The sequence below is a fragment of the Dama dama genome, chromosome 12 (genome assembly GCF_033118175.1).
Source record: "Dama dama isolate Ldn47 chromosome 12, ASM3311817v1, whole genome shotgun sequence".
In the NCBI taxonomy this organism is placed as follows: domain Eukaryota; kingdom Metazoa; phylum Chordata; class Mammalia; order Artiodactyla; family Cervidae; genus Dama; species Dama dama.
In genome coordinates, this window is record NC_083692.1 from 31,570,319 (window position 1) to 31,586,057 (window position 15,739).

Below are 15,739 nucleotides of genomic sequence, written 5' to 3' on the forward strand. Positions count from 1 at the left end.
AAAAAGAAGGTTTTAAGAAGTTCAGTGTTTCAAGAGAACACCATGATCACATAAATATCGATCTCTCTTGAGGGGCTGAAGCTCCAGTTGAGTCAAATATAACTCGCTGGATTTACCTTTGGCTGCTAAACATATCTAATCATTTCTAAAGGAAAAAATTTAATACTCCACCATTTTGGGAAACCATTTATTCTTGTTCACCTCATTTCAGCTTAACATCTATGATTACATCCTATGACTTCTTATTAACTAAACAGTTGTGAAAAACAAGAAAGCAGAATACCAGAGGACAAAGTGCTCAGGGTATAAAACTAATAGAAAACTCAGCAGGGGTAAGGAAACTTAGCCCATTAACTTTTCTTTGAAGTAGTTTAATATCATTTATTGGTGCCATATGGTTAATATCAAAATCAGCTGTTTTTCCTAATCATAAATATTTAATGCTGGTATTACTCTATTTCCTGGGCCTCAATTAGAAAACAATCTCCGACTACGGAATCATTAAGGCAACCCCAAATTCATGACTGAGAATACAATTTTATTCCAAAACCTTTGTTTTAGTGCCCCCTTCAAGGCAAATCTTTTAGAAACAGCTAAAATGCAAAATATTAAGGTGTAATTTTAAAAAATTAAATGAAAAAATATATACAGTAATGAAACAGCTCAGCCAGTCTTTGTTTTAACATTTCCATTTTTAGCTCTTTTTTGGCACTTATCTTCATAATTTGAGATAGTATGCTTTCAAGTGTCTTAGCGTTATTTTGGCCATCCAAATACTGTTCAATGCCAGTCAAGTTGTTTTTAAGAACTGTACCTCCTTCTGTAAGGATCTGATGCTATTAGGCCTAAGCTACAAAGGATGGTGTTTCTAGCTTCAAGGTCAAATGAATTCTCACTCCTTATGCCTTATCAACTACTTAAAAATTTCCAGCTCTTTCATTTTCTTCATAGTTAGAAACTCTTAGGTTGGGGAGGACTACATAAATACTTCATGGTCTAATTGCTTTATTTTTCTTGCATTGCTTGCCTTTAATATATTAAGTTTCTCTGATGTTTTGGCAATATTATCTACGTAAAGGAAATATTTTCAACATTTATTCTTAAGACAGTTCTCAATTATACATATATTTCATATGTTTAAATTTATAATAATATTCTTTAACCACTTTTCACTGAGGCATCCTTGATCTTTTACTTATTTGGAGCTACTGTATTAGAAACTAAGCTCTTTAGAGAAAAATACAACATTCTTCACACACCACACACAGTGCTTTAGCTTGCTCCATGATTTTTATAAGCTAATTTCTAAAAGTTCTGGTATGAACAAAACAGCAGTAGATAGCCTACAGTTGCGCTTCGAAAGCATTCAAGTTCATGCACTTCAAGCCATCCTGAATGATCTTTTTATCTAGGAATTCTAGTGATGATGAAGTCATGTATATTTTGGTCTTGGAAATCTGAAGAAAACTAGTCCCAGACTAAAGTTCCCACACTAACATTTAAAAAAAAAGTAGGGTGTGTGTAAATAAAAAATTAACTATTCACTGGATTCTTAGGAAAATGTCTGAGCCCTTGATGAAGTAGGTACTGTACTGTCTGGTTTGGGGCGGGGGCCATCACAGTGGAGGCTGCTAACACCAGTTCACTGGTTTCCGTCAGGGGTATCAGGAGGTGGGGTCTCATGCTGAAATGAGCCAGTGTATCTTAACACAGTCTGCTTCTGAACTTTAACCATGTGTGTGTACACTTACATACAAAATCATCCACATCTACAACTGAACAGGGGACCACAGGAAAATGAGATTCATTACTCAAGTTTCAAGGGCAAGAGTCAAGTTCAAGCAAAGAGGGTTGTCATAGCTGAAAAATGGGCACTATGGACGAACTCAATAGGGTGGGTGGGTAGCTGCTTGCTGTCATTTATTAACAAGAAGAGGATGAGAGAAATGGGCACGTGAATATGAATGTGTGTGAATTCTGGAAAAGGAAATAACCAGAGAGACACTGTGAGATGGGGTAGCGGGATTTTAAGGTGTTGGGTATTTGTCAATGAAAACTTCTCCTTTACAGGAAAACAAGATTTTGTAATAGCAAAATTCATTTTAAAAGTCCTATTTATACCTTTTGTGACGAGGCTGTGAATTAAAGTGCCTATCATTTAGTAAGTTTAAATCTCTAGAAGTAGAGACTTAAAGAGGGAACACCCTGTTCTCCTAAGTCTCTTATCTGCTCTTGTAAGGAGAGCATGTTACACGTTTCTGAAGCACAAGGCCTTGGCCCAATAATAACCAAGAAGCAGCTGTCACAGTAGTCACTGGTTTAACACCATTCAGATACTCCAAGGTCTTACTAACCTAAAGAAACATAGGCCAGTTAGGAAGTCTGTGTTTCAATTGATCACAGTCCTAGAAATGAAAGAGTAATTGTAATACCTGAAAGTTACCAGCCCTGTCAAGCAATACTCAGAGTGCAAGGGAAAACTTACCAGGTCTTTAGCTTCTGCTAGAAGATCTTCAACGTCAGAGAAGCTGAAGCTGGCTACAGTGATGAATTGACTGACAACAGACACAAACTTATCTCCGGGCTGTGAGGGCTGAGACTTCTGATATTCCAGCTCCTTAAACACAGGGGATGGATGGTGTCAATGCAGGCTTCAGATGCAGATGCATGCATTTTCCTTATGCCTCAAATTTAATATGTTAGAATGGCAAACACATCAAAACTACTGTAGAAACATCTTATGATAGTTCATGTCCTGCTCTGCTTCTGCCCACCCTGCCAGAGTCATGCCCATGTGTGCAAAGACATTTGCAAAATGCAATTTAACTGGTCATCTGAGTACTTTATTGGTGTGGTTTTTGTATACTGGCTTTAGAATGTAAGCAGATTAACATTTGGATAAAATTAATATAAGTTAAATAATGGACAGCAAGTTGGATTAAAAGGGTGACTAAAAGCAAGAAAATTTGTTAGATATTCTGTGCTCAGAACTGGTATCTTGGTTTTTTCCCTTTTTTTCTGTATCTGCAAAGTCTACTTATTTCCTAAGCTTTAATATCTAGGTCAGTAGAATTTCAGCTGTAGCATTTGGCACCATAATGCCATTTTTCTTCTCATCCATACCATTTGGGTTTTGTGAACAGGCAGGTAGAGGTATTAGTGTTGTGTTAATTAGCCATCCTCTCCATTACCATGTGATGAACACAGATTATTCAAATTTCATTTCAATAATAACTTTAACCATTGCCAGATGCATTTTCCTATTTCATCCCACAAAACCTCTATGAGTGTGCAATTATTATGCCAACTGTACTGACACATAAATTGAGGTTCAGAGGGATTCTTTGCTCAAAGTCAAGAAGTCCATAAGTGATACAGCCAAAATTTGAACTCAATCTCTAACTCTAGGGTCTCAGTAACAACTTTTCTGTATATCTATTGACTTACTCTGGATCTCTATTTTCTTCCATACCTGCTATGGCAGAGAGTCTAATAAGCAGGAGAGTAGAGGTCACAGGCTAGGGGTCGATTCAGCTCAACCACTGACTTGATTTTTATCCATGGCAAGTAGCCTGGGTCTTAGTTTCTTCACTCACGAAAGGAGGGCAATATACATATTACCAGGGGAATCAAGTGAAATAAAAGTGGAAACTTTTATGGAACTTGCTCTGATTAAAAGAAATTACCACAATTCTAGTACTTGGGCTGGAAAGGGAGTATATGTGTGAGGTACAGAGATGTGAAAGCAATTTTAAAGTGTTTCATGAATGCATAATTTCATGAGAAGTCCACCATTGATACCTTTCCAACAGTACGACTGATTTGTGCAAAGCACAGTTGGGACACATGAATATTTGGACAGGTTCAAGTCTGCCCCCCAATATTTCCTCCCTCTTAACACTTAAGCTGCCAGGGGCAGGAGGAAGCTGCTGTAGGTCCTTTCCTATGAAGAGTGTGTTACAGTCTACATGACCCAGGGGCTAGAGAGATTTCAGCAAAATGACCTTTAATAAATCCATCAAACACACAACTTCCTCGGGACCTCTCTTTTATGCCTTGTTCTGAACTAGCTCGGATGCAGGGGTCAGAGCATCCATTATCAGACTTTAGGGCTGTCATAGCTGCCATGGTAGTCTCAAGAAAGCTTTCCACTGGGAGGAAATGCAGCAGAGTGAAGGCTATAAAACAAGCTTTGTCCCAAACCCTTACCCTGTGTGTCCTCTGAAAGCCGAGGACCATGCGCCATGCTCCTTCATAGTCTCCCAGCCACAGGGGCTGGGGAAAATAGTGCACTCAGTTCATCTCCTGCACTTTTTAAACAGTGACCTACCCCCCAGATCTTTCTTCTCCCTCCCCCAAAAAAGGAAAAAAAAACCTCACATGCTCCTTAATTTATCAAAAACAGAAAAGATTAGCATCATGACTTGAATTTGTATTAGAGCTTCTTTAATGATGCCAACTACTTTCTCTGGCATTTTTACAAGCAGGAGGAGGGTCCTTTTGGTGTTACCCATAAGTTGATCTGTGGGGCACCTTCCTGAGCTGCCTGTAAACCAGTCTCCTGCACCAAGGGCCAGGCCAGAGCCCTGTCTGCTCTTGGGAGTGAGGCTTCCACCCTAATCTGTCTCCGTCTTGGTGAGAGCCCCCATGTGGTACCCACGAGGCGCTGTGCCCTCAAATCAGGGTTAAGGCCACTGGCTCCTCTTCCTCCAGCACGCTCACCTGCTTTCCTTCCGTGGAGCCCGGACTCAGGTCATCTCACAGACTTGGGATGGCTTCCCTCCTCTGTGCCTAAGCTCACTCTACCCTCCTTCTAAGCCGCAGCTCAAAATTCATCTCATCTAGAAGAGATACTTCCTCTCACACACGCCAGCTAGTCCCTAAGGCCCAAGCTAACCTAAATCACCACGTTCCTTCGAAAGGCACCTTTGCCATCACTTTACAGGAGGTGAACTGGACTGACTGCTCCTGGCCACTGTAACACGCGGAGGGCAAGCATTCTGAGTCATCGTGATCCCCTCACCTTGAGAATGGACTGTACCCTCAAAGTGCTCAATGCATACTCCCCAAAGGGCCGACACAAAGACAACAGAGAAGTCCCATTGCTCTACTGAGAGGGAACATTTATCATAAGAACAGAACACTGAGGAGGCCTTGAAGAGTCTCTAGCCCAGTCCGCGGGCACAGTCCTGCATCACAGGTAGGAAAGTGGTAGAACTCTAGGTCCAGTGTCCCAGGTCCCGTGATGCCTGCTGCTGTGTCGTCAGGCTAAACACAGTCTGCCTTTGCTTCTCTGTTTTTGCATTTTAATAGTAAATGTTTATCCCAAGCATACCAGCATGCCAAGGCAACTGGCAACTCCTCCGCTGGACACAGTAGTGAGGAGACTGGAATTAGAACAAGAAACAGATACTCACCATTTCTACTGCTTTCAGGCCACTTCTCAACGTGCTTATTTCTTTGTCCAGCTCAGTCATGCTGTTGTAAATGGCAGCATTTTAGTAACTAACATGGGATTTATACTTGTGCATTAAATGTATGATGAGTTTAAATATTTCATTCTTGGTCATCCACACTCTTTTGTTTAAAATTTTTAAATTAAAATTCATTTTAAATGCTTAAAATTCCTTTCAGCATTCAGATTTCACAAAAAGGCAGCAACATTTTAAACTTATGAAATTTAGGTATGGGATTGTGTTTCTTGTTTTCCATAGCCAGCAAGTATGATATATATATATATATATATATATATATATATATATATATGTATGTATGTATGTATGTATATAAATACACATACATATATGTATATTGGTTAAAAAGGACAAAATAGAAATATGACATGTTTTAATCTCACAAAAATCTCACTTAAACAAATTACTGTATGTAGAAATAAGTTTCTTGCCACGTGTGACTGCCTTTGGACAAGGGAAAGAAAGAGCTGAGGCACAATCATGTGTGTGCTGTGTTCATCATTACTGTATTGCTTTTCATGAAAACTCCGCTAGTATGAGGGCTTCCCATGTGGCTCAGCTGGTAAAGAATCTGCCTGCAATTCGGGAGACCTGGGTTCTATCCCTGGGTTGGGAAGATCTCCTGGAGAAGGGAAAGACTACCCGCTCCAGTATTCTGGCCTGGAGAATTCCATGGGGTCGCAAAGAGTCAGACATGACTGAGTGACTTTCACTGACAGTATCACTATTACAAGGTGATAGCCTACATTTCAATCAAAAATGATTCTTCTTAAAGTTTCACTAATTTTCATTTTTGTTGACTTTAATTCACCAATACTTCATTTACCTTCACATTTTAATTTCATGTCTTACATCATGGTACATTTCTCCCAAACTCTACAGAGGAAAAAAATTAGGCTGCTCATCAGATTTTTCAAAATGACTGCAAAAAGATGTAGTTTAAAGTACTTTTTTTTTTAAAGGGGGGAGGGGAGCTGGGTGCAATAGGAAGAGCAGCAAGGAAAAGTGCCTGCCCCTCACAAGGTCTCTGAAAAGTGGTGTGAAGTTTATGGGGAAAACTTGGCGACTTTCTACTTTATTTGTATTCCTTCATTTGCATAAAGACTGCTTTCCATTAAAAGGCTGCTTGGTTTCTGGGAGTGTATGCACCGGGGAAAATTGATACTAGCAACGCCCTGACCTGCAGCACTTCTATTTGCTTAACGACATATCCTCATATCCTCATTTAACTAAGGGTGCTCCCACCTGTATTTTAAGAGACCCACCCCTTCCAACTACTAGTGAAACCATATTTCTTCCTTGTATCTGCATAACTTAGAAAATTAGGTTTTGCAGAAGTTAAAAATTGTATCCAGGAGTATTCCAAAACAGCTAGAACAAGTATACACAACACATGCTCAACAATACCTTGAACAACACAGGTGTGAACTGTGAGGGTCACTTATACACAATTTTTTCCCAGTAATTATGGACTAAGTGATTTGTGGCTGACTGATTCCTCAGATGTGGAACCATGGATATGGAGGAACTCATATAGGAAGGGTCAACTATAAAGTTACATGTTGGATTTTCAAACTGTGCAGTGGGAGTTAGGGAGTGTGTTGGCACCCTTAACTCCCTTCTTCAAGAGTTAATCATATATTCAAAATTATGTAATACATCTGGGTGACTTGGAAATGATTCAAACTACTTCATACAGTATTCAGGGGAAAGCAAGACAGCAGGACCCTCTTAAGGTTACACTAACTATCTCAATGGCTAAAGCACAGACAAGGGATTTGAAAAGCTGAAACGATTCACTGTTAGTACTTACTTTACTTTTGCTGCTTGAGGAATGTCCCGCAGCTCCTCATTTAGATTGAGAACCTTGGGGTATTTATTTTCCACAATAGTGATGAGATAGTGCAAAAGTGTAATGTTCCTACAGTTAGAGGAGAGAGTATTAAACATGGTTGATATTGGCATATGATTTGCATATTCAAGTGTCTGATTCCAAAAGAAAGCTATATTCCTACATTACTTTTAAAATTTGGAGGTTCTTGTAAAGCAGGAATTCTCAAGAGAAAGGGATAAGAGGAGAGTCTTCATGGGATTTACATAAATAGATGTCAAAAGAAGCACGCATCTTCTGAAACAGAAGGGCAGGGGATGAGAATTATATTTTTGGCCCATAATGAGGACCCTTCCAAATCTGGGTAATGCGATGAGTGATGAAAATGAGTCTGAACCATTGCCAATGGGGACATCCCTTCACAGTGCATCCACCCAAAGACGAGGCCTGCCCTGCCAGTTCAGGACAAAGCAGGGTGCGGTGGGGAGTGAGGGATGTCTATCTAATGCACGAAAGAGGACGTTAATTTTCAAGTCTGAAAGTACAGAGCAGTGACCCACTGATGGGAATTACCAAGAACTCTCATTTAAGGTTTCTTTGGTCTGGGGGATAACATTTTCCCCTTTTGGCTCATTTGTTTTTCTCTTTCCCCCTCTGACCTCATCTGTTTTGCTGCTGCAGCAAAGGGTGGCTGGAAAGTTAGGAAGCCGCCCCCATTTCAGGGCAGGGCCTGGAACTGGGGCAGGACTGTGCCATCATGGGTATGATATCCTCGCAGCCTAATTTTAGCAACACTTCAGCTCCTAACTGCATAACTGGCTCCCTCTTCAGTGTTGACAGGGCTGAACCCTGACTGACCTGGGCTGAAAAGGCAGGCATCCGATAACTGTATCCATGAGGCGACGCGGTAGGAGTCTGGTCCCCTTGTCCCTGACTCCAATGCACACTACAGTCACGTGAACCCCAGATGCCTGGGTCAACCTGGGATTCATCAGTTGGAATGAAGTGGGAGCCAGGCTGAGTAATTTTAAAAACTTCCCACTATCAAGAACCACCTAGTCTGTTGAAAGTTACCATAATTAGGAGGACACAAACACATTGCTTAAAAACCATTTCCATAATTTTTAGGCAGTTTGGTAATTCACAAGGCTAAGTCACAACAGTCTCCCCAGCAACTAAAGTGAAGCAAAGTTGACAAACAATTTTTTTCCATATCAATGCAAACCATTTCTGGTTACCCTTGTAGTTTCCTAGAAGTCAATGCAATCCTATTCCTCTGAGATAACTGGCTCACATGGAAAAAAATTTCCCCTTATTTTTCTTGCTCTCAATAATTAGAGGGCCATTGTTCAGTAAAGTAAAAACAGTAGCTAATAGTTCTTGTCACTTATTTTGCAGATGTTCAGCTGTATTGTTCCATTTCAATTTTGCCATTTACAGAATCTATGTGTCTGCCATGTGCTGGTTGCATGAGGGGCAAATTCCAGAGCCCATCATGAGAAAGACTAATGCTGTTTTCCTTCATTATTTCAGAGAAATAAATGTATTTAATCAATCATGTATACCTTTCTTTGTTTGTGTGGAGAAAGACTTAAAACTAGATCAGAGTTTCTATATTTGTCTGTTATCCAAATAACACCTCGTTTGAATGACTATAAATTCTTGAATAATAAAAACAATAACTAAACATCTTACATTGGATTATTCTCTGGTCATTACCATAAACAAGCCTATAATGCAGAGTGAAGAGGAAAAAGAAAAAGATCAGAAATGGTTTTGTTTTTTAATGTTTTGAAAAGGCTAATTGTGTACTGGAGAAATTTTTATATTAACTAATAGATAATCATGTAGTAAGTGCCAGGTTATCAGTAAGTTGGAAGGGTGGGGTGCAAAGGGTATTAAGAGCATGTTATGTGTGCACACACCTGTGTGTAGAGTGGGGGGCTGGAGGGAGGATAAGACTGACTGGTGGTGAGGATTTTCTTCTGCCCCAACCTATAAGCCCAGGGAAAGAGAACTCCTTTCCTTAAAAGATGGCTGCGCTTCATATGCAAGTAAGATGCTGCAGTTACCTACTACAACCTTCAAATAAGATCTGCCTGTTGGTAGAGGAAAGCTATGGGCAGACCACCAGAACAGTTGTCAAATACCTGTAAGGCCAAACACCTTGCTGGCTGTGACCTCAGACAAGCTAAATGAGACCCCTGACCCTGACCCTGCCTTTCTTTATCTGACAACAGGCAATACAGCACTTGGCCTGGGGACTTCACAGGCTGTTGTGACAACCAGATGTGAAAGGGCTCTGAAAGGATCAAGTGCTTCCATGAAAAATAAGGTGGTGGTGAGAGAATATATCAGCTGCCCTTTGTTAATCTATTTCTACACAATGCAAAAATAAGGCTTAGCTTTACAACTAAACACATTGCTTATTTCTTATAGGATGGATTCAAGGTTGCCATTATGCTATGCTTCACTAATCCTATAGAAAATACAGAGTAAAAAGCTCACTGCTTGGGAATAATTATGGTGAACTGCCGTATTTCTAAAAAGAATTCAGGTTACAGAGATGTTTACCTTCGAAACAAATTCCTTCCAAGACAGTGAGAACCTTAGAGAACCACAGTTCTCAGAGAAGCTAGAGTTAATATGCCTAATGCCCTTGCCAGTAAAAGACACCAGTCCATTTTCATATCCTGGTGTCTCTAACAAAAATCTGTTTACCTAAAGCACACTTTCTAGGAAGCATTTTAATGAGTCTTGGGGTGAGCAGCTGAACATCAACAGCCAGAACGCATGTATACACTCATCTTTGCATACAGCTGCTCGCTTCCAAGTACCAAGGAAAACACAATCTAAAAAGCCAGCAAGCCTCACATCCTAGCCTCAGCTGTTAGCTTATCTTTGTGGAGGAGTAGCAATTAGGAGAGGTCACAAGAAGACTGTTAGGATGCTGGTAATGTTCTGTTTTTCGATCTGGGCACTACTTACACAGATGTGTTCAAATTGTGAAAACTCATCTAGCTGTATATTTCCAGTGTGTGAACTTGCCTTTCACGTATTACATGATACAAAATGTTTACCTGAGAAAACCCCAAACACAAAAAACTTGGATTAGATGATATCCTTGTGGAATGAAAGTGAAGGATAACTGGCCCAGTGGGAACTTGGGATTCGCGTGGTCCTGAGTTAAGAGAGGATCAGAGTCGGAGGAGGACGAGAAGGAGAAGTGCAGACCACACACTTGAGTGTCAGGAGGCCCAGAGGTGCAAAGCTGAGCCCCGACCTAAGTACTCAGGTCCTCCATACTTACTTGTCAATACTGGATTTGGTGTCGGCGATCTTATTTAGGCTGGATATCTTGAATCCATATGCATTGCCTCTTTGGCCTTTATTCATGTAATTTCCAAATGCCAAAACCACTTCCAGCAACTGTTTCAGGGCACCACTCCTAAACACCTCTTCTGAGCCAGAACGAATTGCTTCAAAACAAGAATACACGAAACTATTACGACCAAGACTTTTCAGTGATACTCATCCTAAATCCACACACCTGATAACAGATACCAAAGATGTAAGATGGGGTCATTAGATTATCTGGGAGCACTTTCTGAACACCTATACCAGAAGCAAGACACGAGGGGGCCAGGAGAGTCAGCTCAGGTTGTTCAAGAGACCCAGAGGCAGTTGCACAATCACAGCCTTTCTTTTTCTTGGTTGACTCACCAACCATAAGCAATTAGGAATACATAAAGCGTTGATTGCATTTTCCACATTCCTTTGCTAACCCCCTCTTGCCTGGTGTGAGTCAGATCACAGGACTGTTGACCAATTTCACCAGCAGAAAAACTGGGCAAGCGTGTGACATGTCACAGCGGGCGGGTGTCACCAGGGCCCCAAGGCCAGCCTGCACTCTGTGCTGCGCTCTTCAGTTGCCCACATTTCAAATAGCTAAAAATCAAACAGCCTCAAAATCAAACCACCTACCAGCCTCAAATCTTCCTTTAGAAAAGTCCAGTAAGGCCCCACTGCAAGAAAGCTAACTGTAGGTTTGGTGTTAGTAGCAATCAAATTCCTCACCAACACCCAGATAGCAAAAGCCCAGGGGTTGTGTGTGAGCTCAAGGACTCAGGCTAGGACAGCAAGCGGAGTGCAGACCGTAAGTAATTATTTGCCAGAATTCCAACAGATTTCAAGGAAAAAAAAAAATCACCAAAGGGATTCTGTTGACTATATGCACTTGCATTGCACTTGTACATGAGCACTTGGGATGAATAGCATTTCCATTCTGAGGGACTTGACTTTACCTTCTACTTTGGGTTTCACTTCTGCTACACGCTCTGCAAACTTCTTTTTGAAGTACAGTGACTGCAGTCTTTGTTGATAATGATTAATTCTGCAAGAGCAAGCATCAACTAATGAACACTTAATACACCTATGTTCCCTCAAAGGTGACGGCACCTTGGAGCACCGGTGCTGCCTTCCCCCCTTCTTCGCCCTCCTCCCCCCAAGAGAGTTCCTCTCCTGGACAGAAGCACAGGGCCTGAGCCCAACAATGCCTGCAGAACCCACTTCCCACTGCCCCACAGGCCATGTTCCGGCAAGGGCAGCAGGTCCTCAGCTCCAGTCAGCTTAGGCAGTTGCTAAAAGAAACTGGGAGCTAACTGCTGTTGACTGAAGCCCCCTTCCCTTCCTCAAAGTCCCAGCAGCTCTTAAGAACAGAAAAGAGATAAAAAGGAATGAAAATGTAAAGACTCCTCTCTTCTGCTGCAAATAAGGGGTTGTTGCTTGCCCTCCTCCTGTGCTGCCTCACTTTCCACAAATTTGCCTTTGGCAGAATTGTAGGGTAAAACTTGTCTCCAGGCTTCTTTCCTTACACTGTCCCTCCCCACTCATGTCCCCAAACCTTCCTCTTTCTTCACAGCTGGCTCCCTATCTGTGCCCCTCAGACCTGGAAAGCTCTGCCTTCCAGGAGAGCAACTAGCACCTAGAGGTAACAGGGAACTGGCCTCCGACCACCACCAAGACAGGCTGCCTGGTGTTTCTGAGTGGGTGAGAGTGGGCACTTCTGCCAGACCTTCCGAAATTACTGCTTGATCTGCTCTTCAGTGGAAACTTCAGTTCAGGAGGACCAGGGATCAGCCCTCATCCCAAACTATGCCATATAATCAGACACATGCAGCTCAGGTTCTGTTCTTATTCAGTGACCTTGAGCAGGAATCTTAACTCCTCCATTAGCTGGCAGAAAATATTTCCCTGCCTGACAGCCCTCCTGGCAGTGCTGATAGAAGGATTAAGATGCATGCAAAGACCTAGACAGTTACTAAGGGGCAGCTACTGCAGCTACTGTGGTCATGTATTTGTCCACACGAAGGGACAAATGCACACCTGTCAAAATTTTGAAACCATCCTTTATTCTACAGTAGTATATGAAATGGCAGGTTGGGATGAAACAAAAATAAGTTCAGACACAGCAGAAATGCAGAGTGAGAGGCATGATTACCTTGGCCACCACGCAGGCCGTCGGCACTCAGGGGAGGCACTCTGTCCTGAGGTTGACTGAGAGTTTCAGGACCACTGGTCCTTGCCTAATGCAGAATCAATTCGCTAGGCCTGGGATGGCAAATCGACTCAGCTCACATGCCAAATTCAATTACGGAGCAGAGGCTGCCGGGGAGCTTTCTGGAGAAGGGCTGAGAAAGCTTGCTAAGGCTCCGTGGGAAGAGTGCCATGATTGATTAGTGATGTCTGCAAGTGTCATGATTTGACATCTAGGCCCTGGTTATTTAGTTATGTGGGCTCCAGGCTGTTACCTCTGACTCTGTCCACTGTTTTCTATTTTACAACAACCTTGAGATGTTGAAGTACAAGGAGGAGTGAACTAGAATCCCAAGAGATCAAAGTGGTGAGAAGAATGACGCTGACTGGAACCAGGAAAAGTTAACTTGATTAGATCAAAGTACATGAGTCAGAGGCCCAGAGACAGAGATAATTGTGAAGAAACCCTGACCCTGGCTTACCCATGGGTAAGAACGCACAAAAACAGAACAGTCAAGTTCCACACAACTCAGATTTGAGGAGATTTGGTGGATTTAAAAAGACTTCAATTAAGCCAGGTTAATTGGCCCAGATAATTCAACAGGAATCAAAAAAGTTTCACTTCCTTAGAAAGGCCAGGGGCGTCTTTGCTTTCAAAACATTTTCAAACTCACCTGCTCATCTCAAAAAGGAATCTGTCAGCCTTGGCCATCCGATCCAGTTCATGTTTATGTTCCTCCAACAGGTCAATATCACTTTTTTCGGGAACAAATTTCAAGAGCTAGAAAGTACACACAAATACTAAAACTGAGGTTTATAATTAAAATTCTTGTCCTGATTTTTCACCCTTTCAAGTTAAATTTGTCACACGATGAAATTTTAATTTTTAATTTATAAGCTCTCCTCATAGGTGACTGTTAAGATACAATAGACATGATAAAATCTTTCCATTTAGGTGGCCAAAAGGTACAAACTTCCAGTTACAAGATAAACTGGTACTGGGGATGTAATGTACAACATGATGGATATAATTAACACTGCTTCTTGATATATATGAAACCTATTAAGAGAGTAAATCCTAAAAGTTAAAAACTTTTGCTTTAAAAAATTTTTATCTATATGAAATGATAGGTGCTAACTTAACATTATGGAAACCATTTCAAATTTGTTAGTCAAACCATTATGCCATACACCTTAAATTTATAGTGATGTATATTTCAATCAAAATGGGGGGGAAAAAACTTTCTATTTTTACTTGAACGTAGTTAAACTGGTGTAAGATTCACTTCTGGTACCTATCTGTTCTTTAATGCCTCTCAGTCAGAATTGAGAAGTTCTTTCCCTGACCTACTTTACAAAGACCATTAGAGGGACCCTAAAGATTCAATACTCTCATGAGAAGATGATACATCAGTATTCCAGAGAGATTAGGCCACTTCCCCAGCATTATAAAACAAGTGCATGTGATCTTTAGAAATAGAACCTGGGTCTCGACTTCCAGCTTTCTTTTTTATTTTCTTCTATACATCGTGCTGGAATGAGTAATGCTATATGTATTTTCCAATCAATTTGCTTATTTCTTTGGCTCATCTAATTCCATCTCATTGTTTGCTCTATGTAGAGCTGGGTGAGAGGGACACAGAGGGACTCGAAGTTTTTGATTCCATATTTTATTTTGGAGGAAGAAATAAGCGTGGAATGTAGAAGAGATAGCGATAAATACTTCAAGTTGAAAAAGCACTTCTGTATGTGTCTAATTTCCTTTAAAAGCACAAACATGTATGTGTATGCCCAGGCGTGTGTGTGTGTGCTATTTTCTAGATCAAATATTCTCAGACTTTAAAAGAAAAAATTTACACTGAGCCTCTGGGCCCCAGAGTCCTCCCCACAACTCAGTGCTGGCACTGGGTGGTCCACTTAGCAGACTTTCAAATGTTTGTTGGGTTTAACTAAGGGACCTCAGAAAAGGCAGTCAGTCTGGGTACCACCAGCAGAAAAACAGAAGTGGAACTACAGGGAGGAAGATGAACGACGTGAGGTTGGAAATATATTCCCGGCAGAGTGCTTATCTGGGGTCTGCAATGGGCTGAGGTCTGGAATGGGCAGCATAGCATTTATAAAGGAGGAAAAGCAGCTGTCATGGCAGTGGGGAAGGGGAGAAGTGGAGGAGGGCAGGGAAGAGCAAGGGCTTCATAGGGAATTCAGTCTTTATTTTGAAGGCATGGGATGTAACATAAAATCTTAAGTAGGGGGGGATGAGTTTGCATTTTAAAAAGATCACTCTGCCTGCAGAATAGAGAAAATCAGAAAGGATCAGAAGTATTAGGGGCTTGTGATTAGACTGTTGATGCAGTAATCTAGGTAAGATAATGGTGTCTTGGAGTGGGTGATGGACAGGTTCTAAAGCTACTGGGGTGGGGGGGTGGTTTGAACTGGCCTGACTTGTTGACTGTGGTAAATGAAGGTCAAAAGGATGCGATCCAGGCAAGGAGGTACATAGAGTGGAACAGGCAGAAGGTTGGAGGGTGGGTGAGGAAAAGGTGAATTTAGTGTTTGAAATATTGACAAGAGAACTAAGCAATGATTTCTAGTAGTGTGTGTGCCCAGTCACTAAGTTGTGTCTGACTCTGCAATCCCATGGACTGTAGCCTGCCAGGCTCTCTGTCCATGGGATTTTCCAGCCAAGAATACGGGAGTGGGTTGCCGTTTCCTTCTCCAGGGCATCTTCCAGATGCAGGGATCAAACCCACATCTCCTGCATTGGCAGGAGGATTCTTTACCACTGAGCCACCTGAGAAGCCCATGATTTTTAGTAGGCAGGTGGACAAGTGGTCTGAAATTCCAAAGAAATCTGAAAGACAAAGCTCTGGTGTGGGTTACAACATGCACGGATGTGAGT

General features: G+C 41.5%; 1 protein-coding gene across 2 annotated transcripts in view; it reads right to left on the bottom strand.

The window, feature by feature from the left end:
• DAAM1 (dishevelled associated activator of morphogenesis 1) overlaps positions 1 to 15,739 on the bottom strand; it is a 177,737-nt gene that overhangs the window by 4,372 nt on the left and 157,626 nt on the right. For both annotated transcript variants that reach the window (XM_061156954.1, XM_061156953.1), the window contains 6 exons: positions 13,515 to 13,621; positions 11,610 to 11,698; positions 10,616 to 10,784; positions 7,288 to 7,395; positions 5,418 to 5,478; positions 2,486 to 2,617 (listed from right to left, as the gene is read on the bottom strand). In XM_061156954.1, the coding sequence (XP_061012937.1) occupies positions 2,486 to 2,617; positions 5,418 to 5,478; positions 7,288 to 7,395; positions 10,616 to 10,784; positions 11,610 to 11,698; positions 13,515 to 13,621 (666 nt within the window). The remainder of the gene's footprint in view (positions 1 to 2,485; positions 2,618 to 5,417; positions 5,479 to 7,287; positions 7,396 to 10,615; positions 10,785 to 11,609; positions 11,699 to 13,514; positions 13,622 to 15,739) is intronic.